Here is a 16,595-nt window from a genome sequence, read left to right on the forward strand (position 1 = left end):
TTTGTTGTCTCTGAACAAACCTGAGGCATAGGTCTTCTGATTTCCATTTTGCAGATGAGGAAACTGAGGCACAAAGGCATGTTGTTAGGCCTTAAAAGGCTATGGAAAAGTGAGTAAGTGAGGAGGAGGTTCTTCTTGTTGGTCTTTGGAGACTCTGATGGAAATATGAGCTGTCTCCTTGGAACAGGGTGCATTTCGTGTGTATTGGTCAGGGCTGTTGGTTGGAAATGACGCAAACATTCAAACTCTGAGGCAAAAAGAGAACTTGATGCTATAAATATATTAGGGTAACTAGGCAGTAAAAGACCTTCAGGAATGGCTTGATCCAGGAGTCAAATGATGCTAATATTCAGTGCCTCTCTCTCTTCCCATCACCTGGCTCTGCTTCTGTGTGTTGGCTTCATTGTCAGGGAGGGTCTCTCTATGCATGGGAAAGATGGACTTCTGTCCTTTAAACATTGTGAGAGCCCACTTTCCTTCTAATGTCTTTCTATAAAATCTCATAGACGATTCTGATTGGCTCTGCTGTAGTCCCACACATCCCAGGGAATGCCTTACCCTAGGTTACATACCCAGCCTTGACCATAGCCCTACCAAGACCTTAGGGTAGGTCCACCAAGAAAAGAACTGTGGCAGAAAAAAATTGCTGGAGTATATACACACGACATGTTCTGTTTCATTTCAGGCAGAGCCATCCCCATTTCCAGCAGGGAGCCCAACTCAGAAACTAATTAGAGAGAATGCACACTCTCATCATTGGGAGAACAGGCCTTTCTTTTAGGAACAATTTCTTTCTAACTCTGCCCCTCCAGGGAGATCTGCCCTCAGCCCAAAGAGATGCTCCCTAAAACACGCTTCCAAAGTGGCCACTAGATTGCATAACAGCATTTGAGCCAAGAGGCACACAGTTCAGCCTCTGAGGAATGCTGGGTGCCACAAGCTGACTATAACAGCTAATTCTTCCTAAAAATCCTGTTCTTTACTGTCACCTCTTGGAGAACGCCAAAACCACGCTGGACCGTCTTTTTTTTCTTTTGTGTTCTCACCTCTTCCCTCTTTGCCTCCAGCCTCTATCTGTCCTTCCGGCCCCTGTGGGCTGGGTCCTGAGCAGCCGTGGAAGATTCAGGAGGGCAATGATAGGGTTCTGTGGAGAAGTTAAGAGGAGGAGTATAGAGAAAAATCTGTCTGTCCTCTGTGCTGCGGGAGGAAGGTAAATAAGCCCTTCCTTGGCCCCATCCTTGAGAGGTCCAGGGCCCTCTGGGGAGCAAAGCTGTAAACACATGGCCACAGAGACAACAGCTAAAATAGAGGCATGTCCCAGAGGACTGGGAGCCCAGAGCAGGGAGTGACTCATTTGGCCTAGGGTTCCAGAGAGGGCTCCCCCGGGATGGTGACGTTACAGCTGGGTATAGAGGGGTGAGTAGGAGTCGAGATTGAGGGGGGGCATGTACTCAGGGTGGAGGGAATGTGAGTACAAAGCATGAACGTGGGAGAAGGAGAGGCAGGTTCAGCACCTGTGAATGTGTCCAGAGCCGTGGGGTCACAGCCAGATCATACGGGTCTTATTAGCTGAGTGAAGAAGCCAAGGCTATATCCTCAGGGCAGTAGGGAGCCACTGAAAGCTCCTAAGGGGTAAAGGGGACAATGGAAGGCAGAGAGGGCTGAATGTGGGAGTGCCAGAGTGAGGCAGAAGGGAGGGAAACCTCCAGCTGGAGGAGCCCCCATCTCCTTGGGTGTGTAGTAGTTGCTGCTTTGCCAGCAAGAGGGCCTCTGGGGCATGAGGGGGCAGCGTACCCCCAAGGAAGGCCAAACATCAGTGAGGCTTGGAGGGATATAGGTTGCTGGGCAGTGGAATGTCCCTTTAACCCAGGCTGTGGCTGCGGGGCCAGCCGTGATGACTCGCCTGGCTGGGGCCACATCCGGCAGTGGCCTCACGTCAGAGCTCCCCCTGCTGAGCCGACAGGCGGGCCTGCTTCAGCATCCCCCTTGCTTGCTTGCTTGGTCTCTGCCCCCCCACTCCCCCACCCCACTGGCTCCGTGGACAGAGGCCGGAGCGGGAGAACGGGAGGAGGAGGAGAGCAGGACTCAGAGCTAGGACTAGGACGGGGAAGCAGACACAGCCCTCCACCCCATTCCTTCGGGAGCCCAGGTGGGTGTAGTCCCCCTCCCCCCCCACACCTCGATCTCTCCCTTTGCCCCTTCCATCCGCTTCTACCTTGCTTCCTTCTTGTCATCACCCTCCTCCCTCTTCCCATGATTCACGGATAGCTGTGGCCGTCTTGTTATATAAATGGGTTCCGAGTCATCTAGGAGATGGGCTTTGGGCTGGGGGCCCGTGTGGTGGTGAGGTGGCTGGGGGGTGCCCGAAGCCCAGGGTGGGGCCCTGCAGTGCCAGGCACAGTGCCCCTCACGTGCTTTTGTGACAGGCAGCAGGATCCTATGCTTTGGGTTTGTCTTGGTTCATATGGCAGGAACCGGAGCTGTGGCATCACCGCAGTCCTCCCTGCTGTGGGTAGAGGAAGGACTGAGAAGCAGCCAGGTGTGCCTGGGGGACAAGGCTAACTGGACGAGCTTCGTCTGGGTGCTCCTGGTCGGCAGAGGATGAAAATGCCTTGAGCCATGCTGTCCGACAGCGGCCACTGGCCACACAACCATCTGCATCTGCGTATATTACATCAAATTAAGAATGCAGAGCCCTGGGCCACTGGCCACAGTTGCAGTGCTCAGAAGCCACATGGACCTAGTGGCTCTTTATTGGACAGTCCAGACGAAGGACACTTCCATCATCACAGAAGGTTCTGCTGGACCGGCCTGGACCCTAGCAGTTTGCATTTTGACCCCGTGCTCCACCCACCCCTTTCCTGCTGGAGGAATTAGTCTTAGAGTGCTGGGGGGTCCGCAGTGTCCTAGCATCATTGAAGAGGTTTGTGTCCTCCTAAGAGCATGGCTCCTCCTTACCTAGGAGTGACGTTGGGGCTGCAGGGGTCCCCACCCTCACCTGCCAGTTTCTTCCAGGCTCTGTATCCATGTGAATCTATTTCCTCTCCCTCCCTCTCTCTCCCCCTATTCCTCCCCCCCATTCCTCTCCCTCTCTTCATCTCTCTCTCTCCCTTTATTCTTCTCTCCATCTATTCTTCTCTGCCCCTCTCTCTCCCTTTCTCCCTCTCCCCCTTCTCCCTCTCTCTCTTCATCTCTCCCTCTCCCTCTCTCTCCCTCCCTCTCCGTCCTTCTCTCCCTTTCTCCCTCTCTCTCCCTCCCTCTCTCCCTTTCTCTCTCTCCATCTCTCTCCCCTTCTCCCTCTCTCTCCCTCTATTCCTGTCTATTCCTCTTCCTCTCCTTCCCTCCCTTCCTCCCTCTCTCCATCCTTCTCTCCTTCCTCCCTCTCTCTCTCCCTCTCTTCATCTCTCTCGCCCTCTATTCCTCTCTCTGTCTACCCCCCATCCCCCTCTTTCTTCTTCTCTCTCTATCTCTGGCTGTGTCTCGCTCTGCTTCTGTTGCAGTTTCTCTCTCTGATGTCTTCCTCCAGGCCTCTCTCCACCCCAGCCCTTCTCTCTGTGCCTCTCGACCTCACTCCCTCTGTATCTCCCCCTCCCTCTGTCCCTCCCTCTCCACCCTTGTCTGTCTCCCAGAGACCTCCTTACAAAGCTGCTTTGTTAGAATTGGAATCGCGCCTCCCTCAGACCCCGGGAGCTGACCTATCTGAGTTCAGGGCAGGTTCAGAGCTACTCTCGGGCCAGCGTGCCTTCTCCCAGCCCAGGGACACCGTGCGCTCTGCCAGCAGGTCGAGTCTCCAGACAAAGGCGCCAGCCTCCCAGCCTGGTCCAATTGGTGTGTTTCTGGATGCTTTGTGTTTTTCAGCGTGAGCTCCCTAATGCCATGTTATTAGAATCCCTGGGTGCGGAAAGGGCCTATTTATCTTCTTTCCACCTTAACTCCCTTTGTGCTCCCGTTCCATTGTGAGAACGCAACGACATAAGAACATAAACGGTGCGATGAAAGCATCCGGGGCCCTCCTTGCCGGCCGTGGGGTGGGGTGGCTGGCCTCCGAGAGCCCTGTGGCGCTGATCATCTAGCATATCTGCCTCACGGTCGGGCGTCTGCCCATCTGAGAAGTAGACAGAGCGCCCTGCTCCTAAAACAAGGTTTCAGACGGAGCCAGAACAAGGAGACTGTCCTCCTCCGATGGTCTCCGAGGCTGGCTCTTCTCCCAAGGGGACCTCCGGAGGCCAGGCTGCAGGGGCAGGGACAGGGTGGGTTCCCTTCTTACTGGAAGCTGGCGAGAAAGAGCTTTCCGGTCTGAAAAGCACGTGCTGTTTTTTCCCTAAGAAGTCGGGCCAGGAAGGAGAACTTGGGAACAGTCACCCACAGTGCACCCTTGGCTGTTTTTCTCACCTCTCGAGACAATACAACAATGAGAGAGAACTTGGCAACTTTCGAAGAGGAAATTAGGCAGAATTTGCCTGGAATGAGGCCCTTCCAGTGTTCGAAAGATTTATCGCTGGGAGAAGTTGGCGCTGGCCGGAGCAGGGCTGCCTGCTTCCAGGGGCTCTTTCCCATGCTTGAGTCGAGTGACCCTCAGGACTCTGAGCTCTGCCCCGTGTCCCGCGGGGCCGAGTCGTCCTGGCTTGGCCACCCGCACAGCAGCATGGAATCCCTGTGCAGAAACTCGCCCAGTCCCCCGGGCCAGGCCCAGCCCAGGCCACTCTCCCTTTCATTGGAAGGCACTTAGAGATGCCTGCGCCGGGATCCTGGAAGTCCCCCAGCAAGCAAGCTCTGTCCTCCTTCCTCCTTCGAAACTAGACAAACCAAAGGAAGGAACGGCTCACGGCCCACCCTCTCTGGCTCCCTCAGTGAGAGATGCACCTCCCCTCTTCCGGAAGAAAGTTCTGGCCCACCCTCTTGTTTGTGGGGTGGGGCCTCCTGGAGATTGGAACGGGAGCCAAGCCTTCCTCCTCCCCTTTCACCAGCATCATGCCTTTAGACTTCCCAGCCCAGTTCCTGGAAGCCTGGTGGAGCCCAGGCACGTGTCTCTCATGTTCAGGGTGTACAGCCTGTGTGGTCACACAGACCTGAGTCCCAGCTCAGCTCCACCACTCTCTCTCTCTCTCTCTGTAGCCTCAGGCAAGCAGGGATAACCTCCCCGGATGGCTGGTTTCTCTGTGAGCTCAAGTCATGAGACCTGCCTCCTTGGACGATGTGAGGATCATCAGTGTTATTACACATAAAATACTTTGCACTGTGCCTCATCACATGTATTTAAGCAAATACATGTTGGGGAAGAGAGGGTTCCAGGCTGCACAGTTCCTTTCAAGTTTTACTGCATGTGAAATTTTCTTCAGTGAGCAGAAGGTGTGATGCTTCATCCATCTATTTAGCTGTCCACCCACCCAATCCATTTGTACATCTGTCTGTCCACCCATCTATCCATCTACCCATCCAACATCCATCCATCCATGTATCCATCTGGTCATCGATTCGACAAGTCAGCCAGTCTTTCACTTAACAACATCTCTCTCTATGGCTTTTGTGGACACCATGGTGAATAAGTCACACATGGTCCCTGACCTCAAAGAGCTCATAGCCTTGACAGAAAGAACAGCAATTGAAACGAGCAGTTGCAGGACAGTGTAGTTCTGTTAGGCGAGGCAGCATCACCTATTGTGGTCAGGGATGGCGAGGGGAAAGCATTTCAGGTGAGACCTGAAGGGTAAGTGAGTAGTTCAGCAGGCAGTGAGTAAGAGGGTGAAGGCACAATGTCCCTGGTAGGATGATGTTCTGTGTGAAAGCCAGATGAAAAGCAAGGCCGGCCAGGTCATGCTAGATCGTGCTACAGTGACAAGTAGCCCCAACTTCCAAGTGGCTCAAAACAACATAGGATTATTTCTCACTCAGGCTACACATCCATCGTGGGTCGGCTGGGAGCACTGCTGACGGAGCCAGCGCCATCGGGAATGTTTCTGGTTACCATGGCAAGGGCAAAGGGCCCTGCTAAATACAGCACCAGCTCCCAAGAGCTTCCACTGGAAGTGACACGGGTCACATCAGCTCATGCTTCATTGGCCAGGGCAGGCCCCATGGCCACAAGTCCCTACCGCATGCTGGGAAGAGAGCTGGCACCTTTGGGAGTGGACACCAATGACACCGCAGGCAGCAAGTCCAGGCCTTGGCTTGCTCACCAGAAGAGTGGCAGGAAGGGATAGGTTGGGCTGGCTCAGGTTGAGTCCTTAACCTGTTATCCATGGTGTATTCCAAAACTGCCTACACACCGTGTGCGTTTACCTGCATGTGTGTGTGGTGTGCACTTGGCTGTGATTCTACAGCTTTTTTTCCATCTCTCAAAGGGCTTCAGGTTTCTATAAATCCCCCCAAAAACTGAGAACTCCTGGACTGTGTCAGATCCTTGAAATCCCTTTGAACCTTCAATTCAAAGAGCCTCATTATTACAATGGATGGACAGTGTCTTCCTGCAAAGTGTAGCCAGCCTGAGGGGCAGAAGGGCGACTGTGGCCACCCCTCCTCCCGCTCATGCTAGATAACGATGAGCCCAGCGGGTGGGCTGGGAGACATTTGCTGCCTCTGCCTCCCAGGCGGAGGCGCACAGCTGTACGGTACCTCCCCTCTGCCTGTAGCTTAATGAATTCATCGTGCGAACTTCGTGACACCAGCCTCACCCAGGAGGTGGCAGTTAACCCGCCTGGACTCTGCCTCCTTTCCCGATCCTGTGGGTGGGACTGATAAGCCACAGAGGTGGGATGGGGCTCAGAGAGTGGCAGGAAGGAGTGCCAGGAAGTTAAGAAGGGAGGGTGGCCCCGACCAAGGCTCTGGGGGAGGCAAGGAGTTTCGAGATGAGAGAAGAAGGGGGCCAGTGGCTTGTGCCAGACGAGGCCGTGAGGGTGATGGTGAGGTTGAGGCAAGGCTGGGTCAGCTCCCAGGTGGGTGGCACGGCCTTCCCACCTGCTCTGAGCCTCCGTTCCTCACCTCAGAGTGATATGTGCAAAGTACTGTGCTCAATGCCTGGTGGGTCACATCAGCCGGCATTACTTCCTGTGGGATCTTGCTTCATACCCGTGCCTCAGAGAGGCAGTCTTCCCAAGCCTGAACTACAGACAGGGAGGTCCAGAGTCACACAGCTGTTTTCAGCTGGGATCTACAGACTGCTGTGCTGAACCCAAACCAGCCTTCTTCCCAGAATACGACACTGACTTCCTCCCGTTGAAACACTCATAGGAGGATGGATATGGCCGGGCAGCTGGGTTGTAATAGCAAGGGGGTTCACATTCTCCCACATGAGCAAGCACTGGGCACGTGTAGGGTATTCCTCCTGGAAGGATAGGCTGTAAGCGGAGGTGACCAGGACAGGTGAGATGGAGTTGTGTCCCTGAAGACACCTTCCTCCCCATCCAGACCATGAGGCCACTGTGAAAGGCAGGACATAGTGGACCCAACTGAGACCTGAAGATGAGGTCCCAGGTCCCAGGGCAGGAGAAGACATCTCTATTCCCGCTCCACAGCAAGCTGGCCACTTTGAGGTCTGGGCAGAGCCAGGCTGCCTGTGAGGGATGTCAGGAGGGCTCGAGGTATAACCAGGAGAAGCTGCAGCTCTGGGAGCTGGCTGGCTCCTTTGGGAGGAAAAAGTGCAGAGAAAGTTCTATGGAACATCCATTTTTGAGAAGGAAGAAGCGTCCAATGGCGCCATGCAGATCAATCAGGATTCCCAGATGGAAGCAGCCAAAATGGACTCAGGCAGTCTCCAGTAAAAGAGGAATATGCTCGAAGGATTGATGGGAGCCTGGAGAACAGGCTTGGGAAATGGACTGGAGCTGAGGCAGGTGGTGGGACCATATCCTAGCCTTAAAGGCACCTGCCCAGGAAGACACTGCTCTGCCTTGTAATGAATTCTTTCCTCCTTCATCCTGACATTAACTTTGCTCAAGACCCCGAGTCCTGGGCAGGAGCTCCAGACTGATATAGCCTAGATCACCTGCTCACACTCAACCAAGAGAGGGGCCGGGCCCCCTTAAAGATCCCTGACTGGCTTGCATGGTGGGGAGGTCCCCAGAATGGGACACACTGCGCCAGGTCATGAGGGAGTCAGGTCTGTGTTGGATTTGGTTGCCAAGGCAAAGGAAGGGAATCCCCGTCTGCCATTCACTACCACTGGTCTGCTTTCCGGTCTCTCTTGCTTTGTGTGTTCATTCTTGCTTGTGCAACTAGCCCTAATGGTACCAGGCACTGCTAATCAGCACTGAGGATTTCGGAATAAAAGTCTGCCCTCAAGGAGCTCACAGCCCCCTCATTCATTTGTTCATTCATTCATTCAGCAGGTGTCACTTGGTCACACAGGTGGTAGTCACACACAGGCACGTGTTTCCGGAGCATCACGCTGGAGCCAGTGAGCACAAACAGGGAAACATGCCTTCTTCGCCTGTCCTTCCTCCTGCTCCTCTCTCTTCCTTTTTGTCCTCACTTGGTCATTCAGTCCAGCCAGTGACACCTTATGGGCACTGCCTGGGCCCAGTGCACGCCCACAGAATCAGTAGAACAGCCCACATCGGCCCTAGACCAATGTGGCCAGACTTCCCATACTCATTTCCTACTGCTGCTGTGACAAACTGCCAACAAGGTAGCAGTTAAAACAACACATATGTATTATTTGTTTGCAGTTCTAGAGTCACGGGTCCCACTGGGCTAGAATCAAGGTGTCAGCAGGGCTAGTTCCTTCTGGAAGCTTATGGGACAATGGATTTTACAGCTTCAGAGACTGCCTGTGCCCCTTGGCTTATGGCCATGTCACTCCAGCCTCTGCTCCGTCTCTGACTCTCTGACCTCCTGCATCCCTCTTGTGAGGACCCTTTGATGACTTTGGCTCATCCACATAATCCAGAATAACCTCCGCATCTCAGGGTCCTTATTAATTCACTGAAATCTATGAAGCCCCTTTGCCACCTAAAGTAGCATATTCACAAGGCTTAGCATGTGGACAGTCTGAGGGTCCTGTATTTGGCCCAGCATGCCTGCCCCATTCTCTGGCCCACGTGGTGTGCTAAAAAGCACACACTGGGTTTGTGCTGGGACCAGCTCATCCCAGCTTGTACCAGCTCCTGAGAGCCAGTCATACACCCGTCTTCCCAGTCGTAGTCCAGGGATGTCCCTGCTCATGGCACAGAATCCTCCAAGGTGGGACTATTCACAGCACAAAAGGTGGCACGTGCTGTGATCGGGGCCTTTTTTTATTCTGGAAAGCCTGTTGTTCCACATTTATCAACACACCACTGGCCGTTGCCGCATGGATACTGATCACTGCTGTTTGTAGAGCATCTGCATGTGCCAGGCCCTGAGCTAAGTAAGCATTTTACAGGAATTATCTCATTGTTTGGGATCTTTGCATTGGTCTCCCTAAGCATGGGATGTATTTTATCATTCTAATGAACAAGAACTGTCATAAGACCACAGAGCTAGGTCAGCGCTGATAGGAGGTGACTCAGCCACAGACTCTCGGGGTGCTGCCGGTCCCGTGGCAGACTCTGCTTTGGCTTCTACTTCCTCGGTCAGGTGGCACAGGCTCTGCATCTTTAGGGGACTGGAACCCAGGGCTGTTGGACACTCAGTCACCGCGGAGTTCCCTAAATCACATAGAAGGTATCCCCAGGCCTGTTCCCCACTCAGGGCAGAGATAGATGCAAACTTGCCTTGCATCCATGGGCTGGTATCAGCCCGTTTGAGATTTGGAATGAGTCCCTGAACTTGCCCGCAGGAGCCTGATAACCCTCTGCACTGGCCACTGAGCTGATTCATTTCATATTCAAGCCTAGAGATTTCCCCAAACTCTGCCCTGGGAGAGTGGCTGAGCTTCACCAACACTTTGGGTGGGATACTTGGATCCCCTGGGTCCCCTGGGCAGAGGGTGACCCCTGAAATTGTAACCACTTGTACATGCTTGTTTGTGTATGTCTGTATAGGTTGGGTCCATGGAACCTGGACTCTCATGCTTGGAAAGAGGCTCCGACCTTTATCAGTCCCTGGACCGACAAGGTCAGGGTAAACTTGGGGCAGAGGGCCGTGGGGCTGTGGGGTCAGGCAAGAACAGACACTGTGGACACTTGGGTGGCTCAGTGGTTGAGCATCTATCTGCCTTTGGCTCAGGGCATAATTCCCAGACTCTGGGATCGAGTCCCACATCAGGCTTCCTGAATGAAGCCTGCTTCTCCCTCTGCCTCTCTCTCTCTCTCTCTCTCTCTCTCTCTCTCATGAATAAATAAATAAGTAAAGTCTTAAAAAAAAAAAGAAAAAAAAGCAGACAGGCATGACAATGCTGACAGTACCAGCCTCCCAGGGTAGACTTGCAAGGACTGAACAAACCAGTCCATGCATGGACCCTCGTGCTGTGTCTGGCACACAATAAATGTGCCATAAATACTGCAGTTGCCACCAAGAGCAGGGAGTGAGAGCAGCAGCAACGTTAACGCATGAGAGTTGGCTGGACCTTCCCTGGGCCCTGATGTGTTCGAGATGAGTTGATGACAGCGGTGATGGCAGTGATGACTGCGTTTCTGGTGACCACCTACTGTGTGCTGGGCCTGGTTCTCTCTGCTCCACAGGAATCATTCCCAGTCCTCACAACACTCTTGCAAGGTCACGGTTAATGGCCCCATTTTACAGATGAGAAAACCCAAGCCAAGTTGCCAAGGTCTGTGAACTAGGGTGGTGTGGATCTGGGAAGGTTTTGCTCCCTGTGTGGTGGTGATTTTTAATTCAGGTCTGCCTGAGTTCAAGGCCGGATGCTTTCTTCCCTGCCTTTCTGCAGCTGGCAAGAGGTTAAACCCACAAGCTCTGAAGCCAGCCTGCCTGCTGTGAACACACTAGTTGATGTGAGATCTTGGAGCCTCAGTTTTCCCTCTGTGAAACGGACGTAGGGCTGTTGTGAGGGCTGATGACAGAGTATGTGAATAACAAGTGCCAGGTACCTGGAGCAGTGCCTGGTGGGAAGGAGGCACCTGAACCGCTCCCACCCCATTGTCCCACCACCATGCCTGCTTCCTTTCCTCCCAGCCCCTCCCATGATCCTAAATAAGCCAAGATCTGTGTACAGTGAGCACTCTTCCAGCCACCAGTGTCCAGAGTCACTCCTACCCAGCAAAACACGCACACAGTGGAATGATGTCTCATTTCAGGAAAAGTCCCCCTGGTTGTCACTTCTGTTTTGTACCCAAAAGCTTCCACTGGGCAGATCCCTGTGTCAGGGCTGCAGAGCAGACCCCGCTGGGCAGAGCAGGCTGGGACCCCTGTACTGTGCTCTAAAATGCTGCAAACTGGTGACTGGACCTTGCTGTCCTGTTCTTGTTGTTGCAGGCTGCCAACAGCTACCTTCGAGACCAGTGGTTCCATTCTCTGCAGTGGAAGGTAAGTCCTGACTCAGTTTCTGATTGAAGGCGGCCGCCTCTGTTTTGGGCAGCCTCCTGGCTCAAAACTAATCTGTTACCTGGAGGTGTAAAGGTGGACATCCCTTGCCTTCCAGACGGCTTAGCCGAGGAGCCTTGCCCCATCGTGGAACGGGTTGTGTAAATCCCCTTCTGTCTCTGATGCTCGGGGCCTTTCTCCTTGCTATGGCATTCCTGCCCTATTGGCCGCTGACTTTGCTCATGAGCTTTGCAGCCTTTGCCACTTCCCAAAGGATCATAGAAGCATTTGCTCTCAGAAGAGGGGCTCTATTAGGGGGCCGGGTGAGGCAGGGCTTGAGGTCTCAAGATGCTGGGTTGAAAGTAACTTCTGAAGGTTGCTCCAAACAACCAACATTCTTCCATAATTTCCACTTCCTCTCAGTTACCTGGTTCTTTGGCCTACTTTTCCAGTTCAGCCTCCTCATAGGATCGTCCACAGCCTTTTAGCCTGTCAGGAAATGAGTTCTCTGCTGGTCACTGTCAAGACCCAGGGGCCAGATCTACTGAGAAAGATCCTCCCAGCCCCCAGGGAATCCACGTTCTGCCCCAGGGTGTGGACTGTGCAGTCAGCCTCTCTTTATGCCCCGCCTCCCTGGCCCTCCTGCCCTCTGATCTTTTAGTTTAGAACAAGCTGTGACAGTCCTGTGGCCTCACAGGGCCAGCAGGGCATAGCTGGAATGACCGGTGCATGTCCTGAGCTGTCATTGTTACAGTTAGCTGGAGAGCTGTGGAGCGTGAGCAGCTGGCCGTACGCAGGGTATAAGGCCTCATGCCATGTTGGGCTGAGCCGGGGAACACTCGGAATTCCTCCCGTGCCTCCAAGGGACTCTGGTCACAGCCAGCCCCAGGACGGAAATACAACCCCAGAAAGTGACATTCCTAGCCCCAAAGAGGGCCACCCCTCCCTTCTCCCCTGACAGCTGCAGGTCCTCTCACTTTGTGCCCGCATGGCAGTCTCGGAAGCTCACCAGAAGTCTCCACGTTGGAGCTGCAGAGGGAAAGGACTAGAATTTATTGAGCACCTACTGTATGCCAGGAACCTGAAGCTGGGCCCATCACGGCCACTTCATCCTCGCCCCAGCCTGGTAAAGCTGGTTATTGTCACTGCTCCCATTTTCTGCACAGGAAAGGTGAGGCAAGGCTGGAGCCCAGCTCCCATAGCTTGTCAGGGCTGGAGGCAGGGTTCAAACCTAGGTCTCCCTCATGCCCACAGGTTTCTGAATGCAGGCAGAAGGCAGCAGGTGGCAGCCAAGAAGGCCCGGTGGCACATTTCTGCTCACAGAGTCAGCAGGAGCCACTGAGAGCTCAGTTTCCCCAGTGCGATTATTCCTCGTCCCTGAAGCCTGGCTCTCCGCGGCTCTCTGTGGCCCTACGCATCCCCAGACAGGCAGAGCTTACGTCAGGACCTTCTGAGGGCCGTCTGGGAGTCAAATGCCAGAGCAGTCCAGGGCAGGGAAGATGAGAGGGATGGTATGGTTGGGGGCTCCGATGGAAGGGGCCATTTCATCGCCGTAGACCCCAGCCACTTGGCTCCTCCCCTTTCTGTTCTCCGAAGGTGTTTTCCCAGTGAGTGGCAAGTAGGTAATCGCCTTGCTTCCTCTGCTCAGGAAGGGGCAGGAAGTACTTGGAGACATCCTGCCTCCTTGACAGGCGGGGGAAAGGCCTCATTGCAAAGAGGGCCAAGACCAATGTCAAGGGAGAGTTTGGCTGTCTTGGGTGGTATTCCACAAAGCTCAGTTGTGCCTGGTCTGCTTGTTCTTCATCTGTTGTCTGCAGCCTATGGGAACCCCTAAAAGGCAAGGCTTGGGGAATTCGGGAATGGTGTGCAGCTAGCAGGGATGACCAAGAAGGTGGGCAGAGGAAGCTGAATTTCAGAAGACGGACGGGCTAGAAAGATGATTTGAAAGTGACAGTCTTGGGACGCCTGGGTAGCTCAGTGGTTGAGCATCTGCCTTTGGCTCAGGACATGATCCTGGAGACCCAGGATCAAGTCCCGCATCAGGTTCCTTGCATGGAGCCTGCTTCTTCCTCTGCCTGTGTCTCTGCATCTCTCTCTGCCTCTCTCTGCGTTTCTCATGAATAAACAAATAAAATCTTAAAAAAAAAAAAAAGATAGCGATAGTCTTGAAACATACAAATTTAATCATCAAGTATTGTGGATTGAACGAGTACAGAATTGGGGATCCCTGGGCTTCTCGCAGTTTTCAGGAGACCTGGATATCTACACTCAATTTGGGTGCCATTTGGTTTCTTTATGGTTGTTAAATTTAAAAAAACAACCCCCCCCCCACTGCCAAAAACAAAAACAAAACCAAAGAAAAGCATCCAGGAAACCCGAGTCAGAGCTTCATGGAACTGGCAAATGCCTAGCCCTTTTGCCAAATGGTAGGTGGTGGCCTTTGTTCCCACAATATAAAAGTTTTCACTTGTGTCTTGTCAGGTATAAAACTGGCAGATTTTCCCCTTTAACAACTGACACCACCCACCCCACCACCCCACAATAATTTAGGTAGGCTGCCACCAGGTGGCAGCGGTATCTTAGTGTCAGCAACTTGGTTTCGGTTTTGATGAGACTGGAGGAGGCATGTTTTCCTTCCTTTTTAAAATGGCGAGGACATCTAAGGTGTTTTGGAGGCATGTCCAGCTCGAAAAATGAACTGAGAGACCTGGAATCAAATTCTGGTTCTATGGCTTACTCTTAGGGTCTGCATAGATTCTGGCAAGTGTTCATTAATTCAGATGCAGTTACACCATACCAGGCATGGCTGTGCACTTTCCTGTCCCTTGTCCTTAAGCAAATGAGGGAACCAAGGCTCAGAAAGGTCTAATGACTTACCCTAGCCACACAGCAGATTTTAGTACAGATCTATGGGGCTGCCCTGCCTCCTACTTGATCCAGCTGTACCTGATTCTGAGCTCTGAACTCTTCAGCCCACTTAGGATGAGACCTTCTACCTCTCCTGATACAGCCTCTCTTTTCACTATATTTATAACCAACCTTCTTGGCTTTCTTCTCTTCCTCTTTTCAGTGTCTTTGTCAAAATTCTTGCAACCTCAGCTTGATTTTTAAAATATTCTAAATATTGTTTTTGTCACTGTTCCCCTACACTGTGTGTGTGCAAACTATAGCTGCCATGCACATGGAGAACCCATTCTTTTATTTGTAAAGAATGTTGCCTATTAAATACTACATCCCCATTGGTTTAGTTTTTACTGAGTTGTAGTGGTATCTCTGGGGCATTCTCAACAGAGAATTGCTCCTGGGGGAGCCAGATTGGTTCTTTGGGGCCTAAAAAATGTTAAGGTAGTACACTAGTACGTGGCCCTCCAAAGTTCAATCCCATTCATCAAAATCTTATTTTTTTAGTATTTAATTTCAAAGGGAGGAAGGGAAATAGGAGGGCACTGCCTTCAAAGGCTCCAGGGGGAGGGGGACCGAGGATAACTAGAAAAAGACTGGGAAATGCTCGGTCCGCCCCAGGTGATGTTGTGGGACAAGACAGCGTAAATAGGACATCTGTGTGATATCCTTGCCGCCTCCGCTCTGTCCCAGCAGTCCTGTTGTTCAGTGGCCTCAGAGCTGGGCCTCTGCCTTCTCATGCTGTCACCGTCCACTTGGGGAGTTTCCTTGGCCCAGACTCTCTGTTCGGAGCATTGTCTTATCTCTATGAAAAGTCCATTATTGATGCTTGCATGTGAGGAAATCCAAGTCACCGGCCTGAGTTCCCAAGACTACCCAGGAGGGGAGTGGGGTTTGACCCACAGCCCATCTCCCAGATTCCCTTTCCTGCTCCCCACCCCCGCCCCCCAGCTTCACTCTTTCTCTTGGCCTCCTGCCTTTGGCCAGCACTGTTCAGGGAGATCTTCCTCGCAGGAGGACTGGACAGCGAGCATCTCCAGTCCCTGGAAGGAGGGTGGGATGGGGTTTACTCTGGGCAGTGGGACAGCAGTGCTAATGCTCCCAGGATCCTCTGGAGCAGAGCATGCTGTCCTGAGGGCTCCCTGGAGAGGCCAGTCCTGTTTGGTTTGGGTGGTTTGGCCCCTGAGGCCAATCCCTAGGGGTGTGGAAGCATAAACAGTTGTACTGAGTTAATGAAGCCTCATTTCTGAGTCAGAGAAATGCACCTTGCAGGCCAGGTCGTATGGAGACAGGCATGTCTGTGTGTGCAGGACTGGGAAGGGACAGACCTGCTTACCTGCCCAAGGCCATGAGGGGACAGCCCTGTCCCTGTGTGCAAGGCACGTGAGGGCACAATGTGCATTTATGGAGCTGCGAGGAGACTGGCCTGTTTCTGTGTCCCAGGTTTTTTTTTTGTTTGTTTGTTTTGTTTTAAGATTTTATTTATTTATTCACGGGAGTCACAGAGAGTGAGGCAGAGACACAGGCAGAGAGAAGCAGGCTTCCCTGCAGGGAGCCCAATGTGGGACTCAATCCGATCCCGGGTCTCCAGGATCACACCCTGGGCCAAAGGCGGTGCTAAACCGCTGAGCCATCCGGGTTGCCCTGTGTCCCAGGTTTTGAGGCAAGACGCCTAGCTGTCCACAGCTGTGAGGGTCAGGCCTGTCGGGTGGACAAGCACCCAGCTGGCAGGAGACATGCTCCCCCATGAGGGAGCCCCAAGAAGCAAGATATATGTTTTTACATAGCTGGTGCTTCTGGTGCCTCCAGCTCTGAAAAACAGCCTTTTCACTTCCTGAGAGGGGTTCCATTGTAGGCCGTGGCACAGAAGTCTTGAAAACCAAGATGGTTTTATCCCCAAGGGGAAGTTGCATTACTAAGAACAGTCCCTGAGGTCTGTCCCAAGTGCTGGGGGCAGAGAAGCAGACTCTGTGTGAGAGGAGAAGCTGACCTGTTTTCCTGTCCCAAAGCCGCGGGACAGAGGAATGCCCTGAGCTCTGGCAAAATCCCAGCTCAGGTGTGTTGCTTCTGGCGTTCTGCTCTGGCCGGGCTGCCTCCTGTCCCCAGGCAGGTTTCACCACTGCCTTGTGGTCACCCCTTCTCCGGCTCTGTCCCTCTTCTATACAGCAGGAGGGTGGAAAGGAATGTGGGATGCATGTGCCTGTGTGAGTGAGAGTGTGTGTGTGTGTGTGTGTGTGTGTGTGTGTGTGTGTGTGTGAGAGAGAGATAGAGAGAGAGAATGTTGCATATGAGGGGTC

The 16,595-nt window shown here is 53.1% G+C and overlaps 1 protein-coding gene across 1 annotated transcript in view; it reads left to right on the top strand.

Annotated features, from left to right (window-relative positions):
* The window catches only part of CMIP (c-Maf inducing protein), a 231,058-nt gene that overhangs the window by 142,184 nt on the left and 72,279 nt on the right, over positions 1-16,595 (top strand). The window contains 1 exon segment of the mRNA XM_055307156.1: positions 11,350-11,400. Within this exon segment, the coding sequence (XP_055163131.1) occupies positions 11,350-11,400 (51 nt within the window).

Source organism: Nyctereutes procyonoides, unplaced genomic scaffold (genome assembly GCF_905146905.1).
Source record: "Nyctereutes procyonoides isolate TBG_1078 unplaced genomic scaffold, NYPRO_anot_genome, whole genome shotgun sequence".
Taxonomy (NCBI): Eukaryota; Metazoa; Chordata; class Mammalia; order Carnivora; family Canidae; genus Nyctereutes; species Nyctereutes procyonoides.